An 18401-nucleotide genomic window follows, 5' to 3' on the forward strand; every position below is an offset into this window, starting at 1 on the left:
CGTGACATTTATATTTGTGCGGTACTATCGTGTACTAGAAGTCAGTTCCCGTTTTATCATTATTGGAATCGATTGGAATGGCTCTTAGCTGAAGCTTCTCTCTTCTCTGAAGCTTATTCTGAAGACTGAACAACAAGGGAAGAGGTATAAAGCTTTGTCAAGCTTGTTAAGGTCAGATATTTTTGTGTGGGCCCTATGGCCGGCTATGCTATCAAGTCTTGTTCATGTTTGGCAAGAATGTAGGTAGACTATAGTTTCATCATTAATATGGTGGATCAAGTGAAGAGTGTGAGCTAGAGAACTTGGTGCTGCCATCATCAGCTCGTCGACAATGACACTATAACCGAGAAATATAATATGTATAGATCTACACGTATTTAAAATGTCTACTTCTCTGTACAGGAGCAATGGCTAATATCCAGCTATCCCAACAGTGCTCCTCTTGGCTATACTAACGGACGAGACTGGACAGTTTGAGGTAAGGGTTTAACCGTCTTTGGTTTCTTTTAATATTGTCCTATACTCACAGACACCGGACTGGAGTATGACCTGCTCATTCGAGCGTTGCTGGGTAGCTCAGAGACATTAAGAGAATCTATGTTTTCTCAAGCAATGAGTTACGAGTTGGGGCCTAGAATCAGAGAAGTCCAGCAGCCTGCTAAATCTTTTTGAAACGTAATTTGAAGGCATTCAATCATCCTGAAGTTGCCCTGGGTCACTGTAATTGTGCTGCATCACAACTGGCAACTCCCCAGGCCTTTGTGAAGCAGCTCCCTATGTGCATCTTTTGTGTACTCACGCTGTGCATTTTCTGTGTACAAATTTCTATTATTGATTTATTAAATATTTTTGCCGACCACAAATATACAATGAAAATTTGACGCATGCGCAGACAACTAGTACCAGGCCCAGTTGTTCGCCTAACCGTTATAAAAGCGAAAACTCGGCCTGGGATCGAGCCTATTGAAGTACATGATTTTCTATTGAAGTACATGATTTTCTAAATTGGATAGAACATTTCCTCTAACCAATCAGATTGCAGTATTTATGACAAACATGATCTAAACAATGGTATCTAGCACAATTTCTTATAGAAATGTTCCAATCTTGAGTACATGTAAGTATACAACGTACTTTACTCGATCTCTATATATAGGCTGCATGCAAGCACTGTATATATACATGTCGTATACATAATGGACTAATAGAAGGTGGTTGAACGTATGAAGGTGCACAAAGGGGTGACAATGCATCCTAAAATAGTAGTTTCGCGGAACCAGACCCGACTGACGAGACTACTAATATAGAGTGAGCTAAACCCACGAGTCCTCTTGTGATGGCTCCTCTTTAACTCTTTAATTTCTTCTTCTTTTGCCGACGAGGAGCCTCGATTCCAGGCCGCTGGGAAGAAAAATAAAAGGCCTAGTTTCAAGGGCGGCCTGGAATCGAGGCTAGCCTGCGAGATGTGGATTGCAATGACTGCATGGAGGAATCTGACACCAGTACAATGTATGTAACACACACTTACACATTTGTGGTAACACCAGAGCTATTATCAATATCTGGCTGGTACAACAATCAATTCAAAATGTTGGGGTAGCTGCTCGCCTGTAGAATTTTTCGTAACGATCATTATTTTCCTGTATAATTATATGTATAAGTATAATTATTTTCACAATACAAAAATAATGTGAGCAATGCAAGCTATTATTATGTATACATGACAGTTATTTGATATAGTCCACATCTTTGATCACATACTTGGTTGCCAGTAGCGACACCACTCTCTTTACGGACTCCAGTCCCAACTCACAATCCTTCCAAGGGAGCTGGCCAGATGCCCTCCAGCAAAATAGATATTCCCCTGAGGCTTGACCATTGCAGGGTACAGAACTCGTGGAATTGTCCAGGCAGGTAGTATGTCATTCCCCACCAATCTATTTCGCTCAGGAAATGTTCACCCCCTGCGTATTCTTTGGCAATGTCCACTTCCAGTGCATGGCGTAGCCAGGATTTTGGGAAGGGCATGCAGGGCTCAAATTAGTTGAGCATAAACTCTGCGCACTTAAGGCCCGGGTCCAGATTTTAACACCAAAATTTACACTATGTTCATACTGCTGTATTATTTGCAATATACAGTGTATGCTGCATCAAAATGATCCAAAATGAAGCTCAATGTTTTCTTTTTCCAAAAAACTAATTAGCTTAATTCAATTATGCTAATTAGTCCCATAAATGATGATGACGTCATGCCACTTTCAGAAAGAGAAGTGCAAATACGGCGTTGAAGATGCCAAGATCAAGCTTCAAAAACAAGGCTAGATGAACATCTCATAGCTAGGTACTAGTATCCTTGATGGGAAGAGTAGGAGTTATTGTATTCTTGAGATACACAAAATAGCCTACCTCTAGGGTGGCTGTCAGAGCTAAAGAAGCTAGCATAGCTAAGAAAGTTTTGGACATTTTTACTTCCCATCAAGGAAACATAATCATAACAACATAATCTATCTTTTGAGGGCCTAAACAGCTACTCTTACCTTGTTTAAGTCCGCCGTATTTGTTGCCAAAGATAATCTATAATAGTTCTAGCAGCTAGCTAAGCAAATACATTGACCTTATGACGTCATGTGCAATGAATAACATTAATAAACATTATGAATCTCATTAACACTACATGATCTACATGATCTACATAAAATGTAGGCAATGAATAAAATTAATCTTATCAGTGCCTGACCCAGGCCTTAACTGCCCAGAGAAGTCATTGTCTACAGATAGGTCATCACTTTTTATGCCTCGAGGCGTAGCCGCAGGAGGGACGGTGCAGTCATAGGTGCAGTGAAGCTGACTGTGTGTGTGTGTGTGTGTGTGTGTGTGTATACGTGTGTGTGTGTGTCTGTTCCAGCTGTAACTGCTCAACGGTTGCAATGCAACGAAAGCTAACAGCTTCTAGCCACGTTCTCTTGGATTTTGATTCGTGGGTTAGCAAACTAAAGCTTCTTTCTCGAGTTATGGCTAGTTTGACTCACATTGAAGGCTGTTGCAGTCTCTTTAGAATCTTTCATAGCATCATTTGTCCACACAAACTTTCTATCAAATCTCTTTGGACACACCCTTTAATCATTCCTGTGGATGTAATGCGCATGCGCGCTCATTCCCCTATGAGAAAATAATACCCTATAGCGGGTATATTTCGAGGGTATAAATTTTCGCGGATGGACCATTACAAAGGATTTCGCGGATTTTATTTTCGTGGTCTGAGTTCCAGCCTTTTGGCGCATGCGCACATCAACATGCAGCTGTTACCACCACACCGTTAGCCTCGAATCCAGGCCTAGCCTATAACGGTGAGGCACCTCTTATTGTAGATAGGTGTGGTCAATGATACTGAACACGCCTACTATTCAATAAAGATATAAATTTTGGTGGGTATAAATTTTCGCGGTAGAGGCTCAATCCGCGAAAACCGCGAACATTTATACCCTCGAAATATACCCGCTATACGGTATCCAAGATCCAGAATCTCCTGAGGGCCTGGTAAGCCACAAAACACTATAATTTTTTTATACATGCATATTATTGTTATATCATATAATAATAATTATAGATAACAATATGCATGTACACAAGTCTTTTCTTCTCAATAGATAATTATTATATACACTGAACTCCAGATCCTCAATTCTTCTTTCTTGAGGTCCTGGTAAGCCACATAATACAATAGATAATAATAATAGATGCATGTAAATAAGTATTTTCTTCTCAGTGAGTTTATATAAATAAGCTAACTTTAATATAAAATTCATTATAATTATGAAACTACTATAACACTGCATGGAGTCGCTGTTCTAATTGTAAACGTGCATGAAGTACTCCTCTCCCACTCTGTAGTCACCCAGTGAATCGGCAAGTCATCATGAGAGATGTCCATTCTCTCAAATTAGGAGTTTGATTCTTTAACCCTCTTTCTTTAGTGCTGACTTGCACTCTTTGCACTTGTACCAGGATGGAGCACAAGCAGCTGTGTGTGCATGTGTGCATGTGTGTGGGGGGTGAACATTAGACTGGAGAGCTACCACTACTTTAGCATGCATAATTATACAGAAACCAGTTTTCCCTAATGAATATTGGTACAGGAAAAACCCACAAGGGCTCATTTCTGTATTGTCAGGAGTGTATGAACAGGAGTATGCGACTCCCACGCACATTTTATTCTACATCTCGGACTGAATTCGTCACTAACACTTGTACAATGTAGTTGTGTAACTGTTAGCCATGAATAAAATTAAATGTGGGCTATAGAGGTACAAACCACACGTGTGTATGCTGATATCATTTTTAACTAATTAACCACTACACCTACGCACCCACTTAAGATGCGGTCTGATTGTGACGTGGCATGACATACTTGTACCGAAACCTGGTTTACACTACAACTGCTACAGTTGGATACTCGAGTGTATTGTACATAAATAATTAAGAAAATGGCAGCGGCTGTACAAGAAGGGGAGAATGGACAAGAGAGAGTTAAATCTACCAGCTATTTGATCCAACGGGAAGACTTGCAGCCAGGTGACCACATCTATGTCTATAGAAAGCAAGGGATGTACGCTCTACGCTGGCAAGAACAAAGCAGGAGAACAAATGGTGATTCATTTCATTAAGACAGATAGAGGCTCGTCAAAGCTAAAAGTTTCAGCATTTTTAACGGAGTCAAAGGAAGCAGAGACTCATGCAACCTTGGACTCAAATAAACTATTAATGACGCACTCTGTGGATGTATAAGAACAAAGAACGACAGACTCCCTGGAAACAACTATAAATAGTGCAGATTTGATGGAGGCATTACCAGACGATAACAAGGGAAATATCGAAAAAAGCACGTTGGATAGTTTTCTGAAAGGAGTAACCCTTGATTGGTTGATTACGGAGTGGTGGAGTCAATCCTACAGTTCAAGAGAGCAGGCACAGCCCACAGATTGCTTTGTAGACCAGCGGATGACGTTGTGAGTACTGCAGAGTACTACCTAGAACACTCAGATGAGTGGGAGAAGTGTGATTTATTTACAAACAACTGTGTGAAATTTTGCATATACTGTAAGACAGGAGATGACGATATAAGTTTGTACAATGATCAGAACAAAGGGGTTCTTGCAAAAGGTTTGAAATACCTAAAGACTGGATTCTAGAGACAGTAAAGTGTGGACACTCCATATAATGAACTGTATTTTAGAATAGCTACAGCGCACATCGATTAACTATGAAGTTTGAGTTATCACTTTGTTTCTTTGAGCGCACATCGATCATTTGGTAATTATGCTATGAAGTTTAATTGGGTTATTACGTTGTATAAATGTTAGACCTAGCCATGCACTCACATACATTGAAGACCACTCCCTTTTTTGCCTTCAGAAAGGGACTGGTAAGCTAGCGGAATGTAACATTACGTAATAGCGGCTTTGGGCACTCGGATTGGAAGAACGCGGCATATCACACGCACAAAAGAGTCTGCCAGCTGCTCAAGTGCTCAAGTGATACGAACAGCTGAGTACTATTCTATGAATCCTGATACATGGGAGACTACCACCTTTTTAATGCGAAAAATTTTCCATCTTTTGCAAGACTGGAGAAAAAGTTGGTATCCACAGTGACATTCAAGATCAAACTAAAAGCTCGTGTACCATTCAATAACAATTATCTAGTATGCTGCACACTGTAACAAATTGTAATGCATTGTGTTAAAAAATTGATAATGGCTAATTATAGATGAAGCCAGAATAAGACGTACAGTAAACATAAAACCCTTGTTATTCCGGCTCTCTAAAGACATCCACCTCAATATACCGTATAACTAGAATGTTTTGCGAGCATCAAACATTTGCGAACTTTGCGATGGTCGATCAATTCGCAACAATAAAATCCTATATTACTAGTAAATACACACGATCCCTGCCAGAACGCAATAGTTAGATCGCAAAGGGTCAACTTTTCTGCTGATTTGGCTCATTTGAAAAGGTTTTTCACCCGCAAAATATTCTAGTAATACGGTACCGGCCATTTTTAAGCGTATATTATTGTAATATTCACCAATAGCCAGGAACAAACAGCTCCACCCTCTCACACACCCACCTACTCACTGAGGCGTTTCCCTGTGTCTCTCCGTCAGGAATGATGACTCCAAACTTTGTCTTAAGCATGGTGCTGGCCGGGATCACCCCCATAGGACCAGACACACCCACCTCCCCCTCAGGGTCCTTGGACGAGGCTACCTGCCAGCCGGGAGTACAGATCAGAGCAATTAATATTGTAGTAATAATTATTGTGGCAATGAAACATATGTAAAATTAAACGCCAATCAACAATTTTTAAGTTTGGTGTAGAAAGTAGTTGCTGATCGACAAAGCCATTTTCACGTACTATTTACCTTTTCGTTGATTTCAAAATTCTTTAGCTCCATCGTTAAGTTCTGTAGGGATAAAAGGATCCGACCTTAACTTGAGAGTACCAGAGATAACGTTTGTAACTTATGATACGATCGATCCTCATTCACCACACACTCACACACCCACACAGTCTCACACCTCACACACCTGTCTTCTCTTTGTGAGCTCCTGCAGTGCCTTGCTCTCCGGCCCCAATGACAGGCTGTGTTGCTGGGAGACCATCCCCATACTAGCAGGCAGGTAACCTCTGACCTCTCCCTCCACAGAGCAACAGATCAACTCCTCTTTGCCATCCAATCGGTAGTCAGCCTGAGAGGGGGGCGGGGTGTGGGTAAAGCCATACACTATAGCAATACAATGAGTGTGCTTGGAAAGGCCTACTGCATAGAGCCAACTTTAGAATGCAGAGTGTACACATAATATAATCCTATGGATACTGAAGATTATCACGAGTCTGTGCCTAGTAACTGTCACGAGTGCCTGCAATAATATATGTATACACGCATGCAGGTACTTCAAAGGCCGGGCTACCAAATGTATCTTTCTACTGAATTGTGAACCTATATAGCTCAAGTTATGAGCACTCATAGTGAGCTATCAAAACAGGCCCATTTCAGACAAATTCCCTATAATTAAACCATATTTTTTTTCCTCAAATGGAAATGAAAGCAATCACATAATTATCATTACATATAGCCACATTGCACCAATACACCTACACCTACACCTACACCTACATATAAACACATAACCCTCCCTACACACAGGGAGGTCTAGAACTCACTGTCTACTGTACAATACGATACACTAATTCCCCCACCTGTACAATGCCGGCCACAGTGGAGGAGAAGGTGTCCTTGTAAATGACGTTACCGGTCTGACTGCTACGAACGTCCACCTTCCCACTCGACCACCCTGTTATCACCTCAGGCACTCCGTCCTCATTCATGTCAAACCCTGCCATACATATCGGCTGGTGCTTCGACTGTGAGTGGGTGTGTGGGGTGAAACAGTACTTATAGTTATGAATATCCATTACTTCATCGTCCATACATTTTCAGTTTTCAAAAAGAAGATGGATATTCATTCTACAGGCTTTGAGGGACAGATAGTTAGACACATCCCCACTCACTTTGATCCTCCAGAATCTCTCTTGTCCGCTGTACACGCCCACTATTCCATTGGCGAGGGCGTAACTGAATTTGTCTCCCTGCAGGGGACACAGCGCCGTTGTGACAGGGAAACATGTATGTACTTTCAGCTATACATCTAAACTCTCCCTAAGGGTGGACCAAATAGGCAATCTCTCAAATATGACCGTTGATAACATATTAAAAGGTCTCGGAAATTGGATCCACGTAATTCAAGTTATGGCAGCTGAAAGTACTCTAACTATGAGCACTCTGGTTATGTGGTCACAGTTTGTGTACAAAACAACACCTCTGTACAATGGTCTAAACTTTGCTCTCCAAATGTACAGCAGGAGGCTCCACTACACACACAACACATGTCCATACACACACAGAGCTATACAGACACTAGCTCACCTGCGTACAGTTCATCGCCCTGGAACACTCTGATGTCATAGTCCTCAGAGCCGACCAGCAGCTCACTCCTCCCATCAGAGTTAAAGTCCGCCAGGGCCAGCGAGCACACATTGTCCCCGGTTACCTAGGCAGGTTGTCAAGGCTTGAGCAACAGCTATAATTATTGTTACATTCGGTAGTAGCTAGTCTTAATACATAACAAAATTGAAGAGGAACCATTTCATAGTGGTACTGAGTTGATACTCACTGTCCAGAACGAGTCTTGTCCCTCGTGGTCCAGTCCTGTGATTGCACAATTACCCCCCACAAAGGCCAGGGGCTTACTCATGTCCGCCAGCTGCCCTATCAGTATGGTATTAGCTCCATCAGGCAGCTGCATGGAGAGTATAAAGTGTTTGGACCTGTGTCATAGTAAGTCAAATCTTATACAGACATTGTTGGTTTTAGGGTGGCCACTATAGACAGTTTTTACTGTACATACTATCAGGAGTTACCCAACTGGTACAATCACGGCATTGCACATACATGTAAATCTCAAACTAATGCATTTTGTGCTAACAATATATAGAAAGGCAATACAAATAAGTAACCGTTTACTACCCCAGGGTAGACCACACCCACCACCCCTCCCCCTAACCTCCTTATAGAACAGCTCAGAGTTTTGCTCCACATCATATGCCAGTACGTTGGTTTGGGTACCCACCACCAACACGTCCTGGTTCAGTTCCGGATCCAGTTTCCCCGCTGCCAACACAGGGAAAATATTTAAATTTCCTGCTACAGTGCTGCTACATTGCAGCCCATAAAATCTGCACATTTCCTGAAAAATGGCAGGTGTCCTGCAAGTGTCCTGCAACCTACTTACAAAGGATAGTGCAACGTTTCCTGTATAGTTTCCTTTACTATTCCTGAAGAAGTTCAGGACATGTGTAAGATTCATAAAGGAAAGTCTACAGGAAATTTTGTACTATCCTGAAAGTATAGGAAATTTAGATATTTTTCCTGTGCAATGATGTCACATGTTGTCCGATACTCAGCAGAGTGATGTCAGAGTCTGAGGAAGATACTGAGAGACGAGCAGTGGATATGGTTGAGGGGGAGGGGCTGGACATACGCCGGTGAGGTGTGTGTATGAAAACCTACACAGGAAGAAAACTAAATAATTATTAGTTTTATGATCACGTAGACAGCAATCTGTTGTACATTTATTGTAAGCACAGGGAACGTCGAACGTAAGAACCAATGTGTGAATGTTGAGAGGTGCACTGTAATTAGAATTAACACTACCTTTCCACCATTTGTAGCTGCAGTTAGTGATGGATGCCTGCCATCGTAATGTCCGACCGTCACCAGTCTGGGGAAGATCTTCTGGTTCAGTTTGAGCGTGAAAATTGGTACCAGCATCTTTAGTTGGGCGGAGTCCAACCAACGCTTCGCTCATGCAGCGTTGGTTGGACTCCGCCCAACTACAGCATCTTTAGCTAGCTATCAATCAGAGGAGGGAGGACACGGTTAACCTTAGCTCTAATTAGCTAATTATCGCGACCTTTTAATTACATTCTTTGAACGATTCATCTTTTCTTTCTTTATAACCTCTACATATTGGGTAGAGCAAAGTAAGCCTTTTCTCCTACTGGAGGTACCCCTATGGCCAAGTTGTCAGGACCTGAAGGTAATAGGACCCCTATAAGAAGCACCTCAAGTACTCCTATCTCTAAGATCCCTGTGAGAAGCATCCCAGGCACTCTGATCTTGTCTCTGTGAGAAGCACTCTTGATCCTGGAGACAGGATCCCTATGAGGAGCACCACAGGCACTCCTGTCTCCAAGATCCCTGTGAGCACCCCAGGCACTCCTGTCTCTGTGATAAAGCTGCAACATGGAATTGTTTAGTTCAGAGTGTCTCCAACATGAAGAAAATCAATGACACTAACAGTCTCAGCTTCTAGCACCCCTTTATTTGTATGGTTTGCTCTGTGGCCTGTGCCTGCAAGAATTGCCTGTCACTCATACTATACTACAGTACTGTTCTGTGTGTCCCAATATGTAGAGGTTATAAAGAAAGAAAAGATGAATCGTTCAAAGAATGTAATTAAAAGGTCGCGATAATTAGCTAATTAGAGCTAAGGTTAATCGTGTCCTCCCTCCTCTGGCTATCAATGGCTTGATTAAATAAAGGGGGCGTAGCTGCTTGCCTGCAGCCTTTTCATCAACGATCATTTCCATTTGAGCAACATTTTTAATTTAGACTGCAATTATTCAACATTAATTAATTTGCTCACTGCACAAAAATCAAGTGCAAACAATGCAAGGTATACATGACATGACAGTTATCTGATATAGTCCACATCTTTGATCCCATATATACTTGCATGGTTGCCAGTAGCGACACCGCTCTCTTTGCAGACTCCACTGAGTCCACTCAATCCATTCAAGTGAGCTGGCCAGAGCCCTCCAGCAAAATAGATATTCCCCTGAGGCTTGACCTTTTCAGGGTAGAACTCGTGGAATCGCAGCAAATTGGCAAATCATCATGAGGGATGCTCATTATCTTAAACTGGGAGTCTTTGACCAACTTTTAAAAATCCCTGAACCCTCTTTCTGGAGTGCTGACTTGTACACTCATAGAACTCGTACAGGATAGAGCACAGCTGTGTATGTATGTAGGGAGATCGGGGGTGAACAGTAGGATACTAAAGTATAGTGGTTACAAATGGGCCAAACTTAATTTCAGCCGATATACGGTTGCACACCAAAAATTATAATCGCTATGCTACACAACACTAGCGGACACTTCAACATGACTGAGTTTGTAGAACATGTAATGAGTACAAGCAAATAAGTACAAATTACAGTACACACAACAAAATAATGTGTACCCTATATTCTCATCATTCCGGCAGCAAAAATGATCTTCTGCATGAGTGTTGTCTTGACTACGTGAGCCGTGTGAGGAACGACAGACCCTCTCCAGTCTGGACCAGGCTGCATGGAGGGAGGGACACACCACGTTAGAGCTATGTAGCTATCAATAACCTTTACTAAACTGATCATCACAATTGAATCTCTATAACAATTAATGGCATAATAAGAGCCTCACTGAGTGAGAAATCATAAATGGGACAGGCTTATACAGCCTCATGCAGGTTACCTGACCTAACACGAGCATATATATAATGCTGCGCATGCAGCACTATATAATATCCTATTGAGCCAGACTTATGTATAGTATACATGCATAATAATTACGGTTATACAATAATTATACTATAAACAAACTCAATGCTAGCCTCGACCCCAGGCCGATCCGTCTCCAATGGAACGCTATAGGTCGCCAATTTCGTTCTATTAAAAAAAAATCGGCCTGGGACCGAGGCTAACTCAATGCATGCATGTCTATAATAAGCGACCCCAGGCCGATCCGTCTCCAATTGAACGCTAGGTCGCCAACTTCGTTCTATTAAAAAAAAAATCGGCCTGGGACCGAGGCTAACTCAATGCATGCATGTCTATAATAAGCACTATATAGTCACAAGATATCTCACTATAGCAGAGGGGACTGTCTCGGGGGGAGTACCTATATAGCCATAGTCAGTATTAAAACACAATGCATTAATCTTTGTATTCAAACAATGGCTAACACACAAGACAGAGTCCACGTTCGAAATCAAAAATTGAGAGAGATGAAGTGAGAGCTGCATGGTGACCACATATACGTCCATGAAGCTGGAGGCATCTTGGAACTGTTTACAAGAAGGAAAATGGAGATATGAATGTGGCCTACTATGATAAAAGTCAGCTTCAATTGCTACGTGCTCGTTGGATGAATTTTCAGAAGGAAATTGTATTCGGCTATACGTTTATGGGGTTTCAAGTTTCAGGAAACGGCTCACACGAATTGGAAGTTGCTCAACAAGAAAATGCATATCACCAGAAGAAGTGGTGCAGAATGTACTAGACTATTATCTTGAAAACTTCGATCAAGTTCAACTACAAATTCATCGAAACCAAAGCGAAGCTTTTGCCAGGGGGTGTACTAGTCGTACATCACTAGTCACCAAGACTTCAGTGTATCCTCAAGACTGATGATTCTATCCTCAGAGTTAAGTATTTTAGCTACAGAATTCACCCAGACAACTTGAAACCAGGAGACCATATCTATGCCTATAGAAAGTTGGGAATGTATGCTCATCACGGTATCTACATAGGCAAGAACAAGTTGGGAATAAATATCGTAATTCACTTCACCGGAGATTCAGGGACCAAGATTGCAAAATCCTCGGCTAAAATAAGAAGAGCAAATCTAGACGACTTCTTGGAAGAGGCTGAGTTGAGATTGGTAACCTACGATGATGAATCATGCATTCTTTAAAAGATGCGGTATACATCACAAGTTTTGAAAAGTCTGCCAGCTTCTAAAGTGGTAGGAATGGCTGAGACCTTTGCTATGAATCCCGATACATGGGAGGAATACAACTTTTTCACTAACAACTGTGAACATTATTGTATCTTTTGCAAGACTGGAGAAAAAGCAGTGACATTTCGGATCAGACTCAAAACATGTGTGTTTCTCCTTTGGCTTTTGCATACTTCCAGCAAAATGGGACTTTTTGAATAAAAAAACCATTTTATATCTTAATTGATACTCTATAATTATAATGTGTATACATAATTTTATGTTAAACGTTTCTAGTTACAATCACTATAAGAAATAAGGAAGAAAAGTAAGTATAGCAAATCACACACCTAAAACAAACAATATAGACAAACGGAAATCTGATATATATACAATGCACGTACATATATAAAGAGTTAGCTACAAACTATTAAAATACCAACAACCCCATGCACCCCCTCACTGAGACGGTTAAAAAAAAGGACAGAACCTATGATTGCGAATCAACGTAAACTACAAGCTTCAGGTTGCTCAACAACCAACTAGCTAGAGCACTAAAATGCAAACCCTCGGCTCACACACACACACACACACACACACACACACACACACACACACACACACACACACACACACACACTCACTCAGACTCAGTGCTGGAAACAAAACTGCATGGCCGGAAATATAACTCTTAAATGCAGGTGACATGAAACCAGAAGAGTGATAAATGCAGTGCATGCATGTATAGTGTGTATGACTGAGTTGCATGTCAATAGCTCAGCAACTCGATGCAAATAACAGACTGGAGGCATGCTGAAACATTTGAGAACAGAGTTTCAGTGGTACATGAGACATGCGCAAAACTAATGAATACACTAAAATTCATTCAAAACACACGTCTTTTTTATGACCAATCAGACGAGTTTAACGTCATTGGGCAACAAGTTAGTTATTGCAGGCGCCCTCGTGCAACATGCCATATATATTGTTGTGAGCTAAAGCCATAACGTTTAGCTACTTCCTAACATGGGTGCGCATGCAGGTATGCATCAGGAACGATCGAGGCTATAATTATATATATAGGTATGCATGCATACAGAAACTAGTTTACCTAATGAATATTGGTATAGGAAAAACCCACAAGGGCTCAATTCCCATCACTAAGTAATACATTGTACATAGAAAATGGAAGTGACTGTACAAGAAGGGAAAATGTACAAAAGAGAGTTAAATTACTATGCAGCCATTTGATCTAACGCGAAGACCTGCAGCCAGGTCACCACATCTATGTCTACAGAAAGCTAGGGATGTACGCACATCACGGTATCTATGCTAGTAAGAACGAAGCAGGAAAACAAATGGTGATTCATTTTATCAACACAAGTACAGGTTTGTCATGCTGATTTGATTGAGGTATTACAAGATAATGACAAGGGAAATATCGAAAAAAAGAACGTTGCATGGATAGTTTCTGAAAGGCGCAAAGCCTCGATTCATTGCATAGCCCATGCACAGATTGCAGGGAAACTCAAAGAGTGCATGGGAAATGATCGACTGTGATTGTTGCAAAAAAGATGCCAAAAGTTCAAAGTCTAAAAATAATGGCAGCTCAGCTGTAGCATGCAGTCTATATACACAGACAGACACACAAGACACATACACATACCGTATACCTAGCTTGCTTGTGCATACTGAGGCATAATAATGAAAGCACCGTGGGTACTGATGCCGGCCGCCTTGATGGAGACAAAAAAAGATTTATTACAAGGAAGCTAAAGTACTATAGCAGACTATTATTAAATACACACATCTACAGTTACAATTTACATTTAACATTATTTTAATAGGTGAAAAGAGTGGGAAATGATTGGCTATGATTATTGCTAAAAAGGCTTAAAGTTCATAATTATTAATAGCTGGGCTTTGCAGCTCTTTTCTCACTCTTGCAGCTATATATACCATGCAATAGCTAGCATTCTAGTGGAGAGCTAATTACTAAATAGAATAGCTATATAAGTTATATCAACAGATTTGCCATACGCTAGAGCCTGAAGAGTTGCAACATGCAGCCTTCAAAGTCAACAAAACTAAGCCATAACTTGAGAACAAGCATTATTTTGTAAATGCAATCCAAGCCTATAATTTATTAGATATACTCTTACTTGCACTTTATTTATCATTGACCAGCTGTAACAGCCAGTATACAAAGACAGACAGACAGACAAACACACTACCGTACACCTTGCTGCGAATGCACACCGGCCGAGGCATAAATACTACCTTGTTGCCGAGAAACTAGACAATGCACTTTGATCAGTTAATACAGAGTAAAACATTTCGTTTGATTCAGTTAGTGCACTGCATTGCATGCGTTCCGGTAAATCACGCCTACATTTTTCGTTGGTAAAATTTTCATATAGAGGTCATGCATGCAGCTTGCCCATAAAAATTACCTAAGGTTAGCAGACAATAGTTAATAATATAGTATAGGGCCAGGACTAGTAGATATTAATTATACCTATACTACATTATTACCATATCCTCATTGTACGAACCTAAACATCATTTTGTATATGCATGTATATGCACATTCGTAATCTTGCCAGTCATGCTGAGATAGACTAATGAATATTAGAAAATTCATTCCCCTGGGTAACTCCCTCAAAACAGCAGCTATGTCATTAAAACACCCCAAAAAAACCTATGAAATTTCCCTCTAAGCAATATACACCAATGGAATTCCCCCTAGGCAAACAGTAACTATAAAAGTGCATCAATCAAAACTTATAGGTGATCTACAAATTCGTAACAAGATTGATAGCAATGATGGAAGAGCACAATTCTACAAATGAGTGCACTGTTGTACTCGGAGAGAGGTCTCACAGCTGCCCTACATTGAATGAAGAAGATGACTCGGCTAGTAGAGTACACTATATCAGTCATCTACAGCGACGGAGAAACCTGAAACCAGGCGACCATATCTATACGTGTACCGAGTCCTCTATTTATACCAGCACCACGGTATCTACACGGGGGAGGAGAGAGAAGGAGAGGTCATTCACGTCAGTGGACACAAGTTCAGCAAGACTTCGGCTACTGTCACCTCTAGCAGTTTATCTGAGTTCCTTAGTGGTGGACTGCTACATCTGGTCTCCTACAACGATCCTCACACAAATTTCAAGATACGAGGAACTTGTCACACGAGTTGCAGCAGACCAGCTGAAGATGTGGTGAGCACAGCAAAGGAATTCTTAAATAATCCAGACAGCTGGGGCAAATATAATTTAGCATATCGGAACTGTGAAACTTTCGCTTACTACTGCAAAATAGGGACAGAATCTTTGATCGGTAACACAAGCGTTAACTACAAGCCTCGGGAACGCTCAACAACCAACAGAGTACAAGGTACAGGACCACTTGCCAAACATTTACTAGCTTCATTAGTGGATGAGGAAGAAGTTTGAGAATGGATTATGCTAATTAAAATATATGTCACACACATGCACATTGATATACATTATAATAGTGAGCCTGTATAGAATATACCTGTAATACTAAGTTGATATATAACATTTTTTCTCGTTATACATATTATGTGCTGATATATATCAATGTAAAAATTAATGGTGTTCAATCACAGAGTACTTAATTTAAAGCCATAATAATTATATATTATATGGACTGATAAAAAAAACAAGGTAGAAAAGATTGTAACGCAATAGCTTTGTTGTGTGTGCATGTGTGTGTGTTCCTGATCCAATCTGCTATATTCATTTACGTATAATTATGCCAAGCGGTATAGAGCGTAAACATAGTTACAAGATGTCACCCGCAGAGTAGAGTGGGGCTGTCCCGGGGGAGTACCCATCGTTCTTGCAAGCCATATATATGTATTCATGAAACTTTAGTCTATGAAAATCATTAACCTAGCTTGACAGAATCAAGATCGAGGCAGTCAGTATTGTTCAATGACTTATAGTAAGGTAATAGTAACTGCATGTACAAAAAAACAGAACACAAGTTGAAGAGTCAACATAATTATACAGAGCATTTTTACTCAAAACAATGGCTGACTCACAAGACAGAGTGCAGGTTTGGAATCAGAAAATTGAGAGAGATAAAGTGAGAGCTGGTGACCACATATACGTCCATGAAGCTGGAGGCATCTTTAACAAGCATGGAATTGTCATATGGCAAGATAATGAAGATATAATTGTAGCCTACTACAACGAAGAGTCCGATTCTATCGATACATACTCATTGGAAAACTTTGCAGATGGAAATTGTATTCGATTGTATGTGTATGGGGTTTCAAAGATAAGGAAACAATTTACGCGGAGAGGAAGTTGTTCAATAAGGAGATGCCCGTTACCTCAAGAGGTGGTGCAGAATGTACTCTACTACGTTAATCACCTAGATGAAGTTCAATTCAAGACTTTTCGAAACCAAAGCGAATCTTTTGCCACAGCGTGCACTAGTCGTACATCACTAGTTGTTAAGAATCCAGAGTTTCCCGAGACAGATGATTCTTCTCTCAGAGTGAAATATTTTACTCACAGAATTCAGCGAGACGACCTAAAACCAGGAGACCACATCTATGCCTACAGAAAGTTGAGAATCTATGCCCATCACGGTATCTACATCGGCAAAAACAAGTCAGGAATACACATTGTAATCCACTTCACCGGAGATCCAGGGACCAAGAAATCAAAGTCCTCGGCTAAAATAAGGACATCAAGTCTGGACGACTTTTTAGATGGAGCACATCTGAGACTTGTATCTTACGACGATGGCTCGTCAATTATTAAAAGAAGCGGTATATCACAATTTGTGGAGAGTCTGCCAGCTTCTGAAGTGGTAGGAATGGCTGAGACCTTCGCTATGGATCCCGATACATGGGAGGACTACAACTTTTTCACTAACAACTGTGAACATTTTTGTATCTTTTGCAAGACTGGAAAAAAAGTTAAACTTGTTTATGCTATCTTTGAAGGCATTATGGATCAAACTCATAACATTTGGGTATTTCCTGTTGCGCTTGCATACAACACACTGGACATGCTATCATAAGCGATTAAATCAAATGAGATGAACAACAACATAATATTATGTATGTGTGTTACTAGCTATAGTAGAATTCGTATGCTGTATAATTATTGTAATTACTGCATTTAAAGTTTGTTTGTTTGTATCACATTCGGACCAGTAATTGTAGCCTCTTCGCAGGCCTTCCTTTTTCAGTTATAATTTTGTTTCTGTTGTTTGTCACAATGTTAACACCATACGGGAATAATTGGAGGGAGCAAAGAAAGAAAAAAGGAAGGCCTGCCCCGCTAAGTCTTGTGACCTGGTACTGACGTAGCCAAATTTAATTGAGCGTGGGCAAGAGTAAAACCGCAATATCTGTCCTCCCACACACTGTGACACAGTACTTTAGTCTCGATTTCCAGCCTTACCAGGAACTAGAGGCAAAGCAGTGTTACAAGATGAAACATGAAAGGCTAGAGTACTACTGTATCTGATAATAGCACTTGTCAAAAGGACCTGGGAAAAGAAGGAACCTATCCCAGATCCTGGACAACTCACAGCAATGCTTCTGACATGCCAAAATTGACAGATCCCTTCATGTCATCAGTTTTAGTCCAAGTCATAATAAGAAAAAGAAGAAGATTGCCCTAGCACAATCACACTATCCAAACTAGAAGGGCAAGGGCAACCAATTTTATCCTCGGATAATTACAGTAGAACTACAGCAGAACTACAGACTACAAGACTCGCCTTATCAAACTCAATGTGCTCCCACTCTCAAGACCTCACGTTCGACCTAGTCGAGTGTTTCAAATTACAGCAGACAATGTAGACCTGAGTGCTTATCTGCAGGTTTTATTTCCGTATCCACTATAGAGCTGGTTCTACTGCCAGAAAGTTTCCAAAAGGAGCAGAACCTCTAATACTACTACAATAGGATTACACGACTATGGAATTGACAGGACCCTATCGATCTTCAATCTATTAC

At 40.7% G+C, this 18401-nt stretch overlaps 3 protein-coding genes and 1 long non-coding RNA gene across 7 annotated transcripts; 1 reads left to right on the top strand and 3 right to left on the bottom strand.

The window, feature by feature from the left end:
- Nucleotides 1-1070: 1070 nt before the first annotated feature.
- LOC135334363 (uncharacterized) lies at nucleotides 1071-3149 on the bottom strand. 3 transcript variants are annotated; one of them, XR_010394252.1, is made up of 4 exons: nucleotides 3030-3149; nucleotides 1762-2848; nucleotides 1529-1640; nucleotides 1079-1479 (listed from the first exon to the last, which is right to left on the bottom strand). It is a non-coding gene; the product is annotated as an uncharacterized LOC135334363 (long non-coding RNA). The 3 variants fall into 3 exon arrangements; XR_010394250.1 differs by having other exon boundaries at nucleotides 1071-1479; nucleotides 1529-2848; XR_010394251.1 differs by having other exon boundaries at nucleotides 1075-1640.
- A 569-nt stretch (nucleotides 3150-3718) lies between these two features.
- Nucleotides 3719-7392, bottom strand: LOC135333095 (Bardet-Biedl syndrome 2 protein homolog). Its single transcript, XM_064528021.1, has 5 exons — nucleotides 7264-7392; nucleotides 6582-6752; nucleotides 6425-6466; nucleotides 6130-6269; nucleotides 3719-4021 (listed from the first exon to the last, which is right to left on the bottom strand). Exons 1-5 carry the CDS (start codon nucleotides 7390-7392, stop codon nucleotides 3892-3894), a joined length of 612 nt encoding a protein of 203 aa, XP_064384091.1. The 3' UTR covers nucleotides 3719-3891.
- LOC135334351 (Bardet-Biedl syndrome 2 protein homolog) lies at nucleotides 6613-9453 on the bottom strand. 2 transcript variants are annotated; one of them, XM_064529516.1, is made up of 8 exons: nucleotides 9278-9451; nucleotides 8856-9129; nucleotides 8628-8734; nucleotides 8238-8363; nucleotides 7991-8114; nucleotides 7576-7653; nucleotides 7264-7428; nucleotides 6613-6752 (listed from the first exon to the last, which is right to left on the bottom strand). In XM_064529516.1, the coding sequence occupies exons 4-7, from the start codon at nucleotides 8316-8318 to the stop codon at nucleotides 7394-7396; spliced, it is 318 nt and encodes a 105-aa protein (XP_064385586.1). In that variant the 5' UTR covers nucleotides 8319-8363; nucleotides 8628-8734; nucleotides 8856-9129; nucleotides 9278-9451; the 3' UTR covers nucleotides 6613-6752; nucleotides 7264-7393. The 2 variants fall into 2 exon arrangements, with proteins under 2 accessions (XP_064385586.1, XP_064385585.1); XM_064529515.1 differs by having other exon boundaries at nucleotides 8628-9129; nucleotides 9278-9453.
- Nucleotides 9454-16285: 6832 nt separating this feature from the next.
- Nucleotides 16286-17654, top strand: LOC135334338 (uncharacterized). Its single transcript, XM_064529491.1, has one exon. It carries the CDS (start codon nucleotides 16451-16453, stop codon nucleotides 17453-17455), a length of 1005 nt encoding a protein of 334 aa, XP_064385561.1. The 5' UTR covers nucleotides 16286-16450; the 3' UTR covers nucleotides 17456-17654.
- Nucleotides 17655-18401: the final 747 nt, after the last annotated feature.

Source organism: Halichondria panicea, chromosome 3 (assembly GCF_963675165.1).
Source record: "Halichondria panicea chromosome 3, odHalPani1.1, whole genome shotgun sequence".
Lineage (NCBI taxonomy): Eukaryota > Metazoa > Porifera > Demospongiae > Suberitida > Halichondriidae > Halichondria > Halichondria panicea.

Coding starts and splice junctions, on each gene's coding strand:
- LOC135333095 (XM_064528021.1), bottom strand. CDS start 7,392: ATGAATGAGGACGGAGTGCCTGAGGTGATAACAGGGTGGTCGAGTGGG. Junction 6,467..6,581: donor AGAGAAGACAGGTGTGTGAG/GTGTGAGACTGT, acceptor TTATCCCTACAG/AACTTAACGATGGAGCTAAA. Junction 6,270..6,424: donor ATTTTGAAATCAACGAAAAG/GTAAATAGTACG, acceptor CCCGGCTGGCAG/GTAGCCTCGTCCAAGGACCC.
- LOC135334351 (XM_064529515.1), bottom strand. CDS start 8,930: ATGAATCTTACACATGTCCTGAACTTCTTCAGGAATAGTAAAGGAAAC. Junction 8,364..8,627: donor CTGAGCTGTTCTATAAGGAG/GTTAGGGGGAGG, acceptor CTCTCCATGCAG/CTGCCTGATGGAGCTAATAC. Junction 7,429..7,575: donor AGAGATTCTGGAGGATCAAA/GTGAGTGGGGAT, acceptor ACCCACTCACAG/TCGAAGCACCAGCCGATATG.
- LOC135334338 (XM_064529491.1), top strand. CDS start 16,451: ATGGCTGACTCACAAGACAGAGTGCAGGTTTGGAATCAGAAAATTGAG.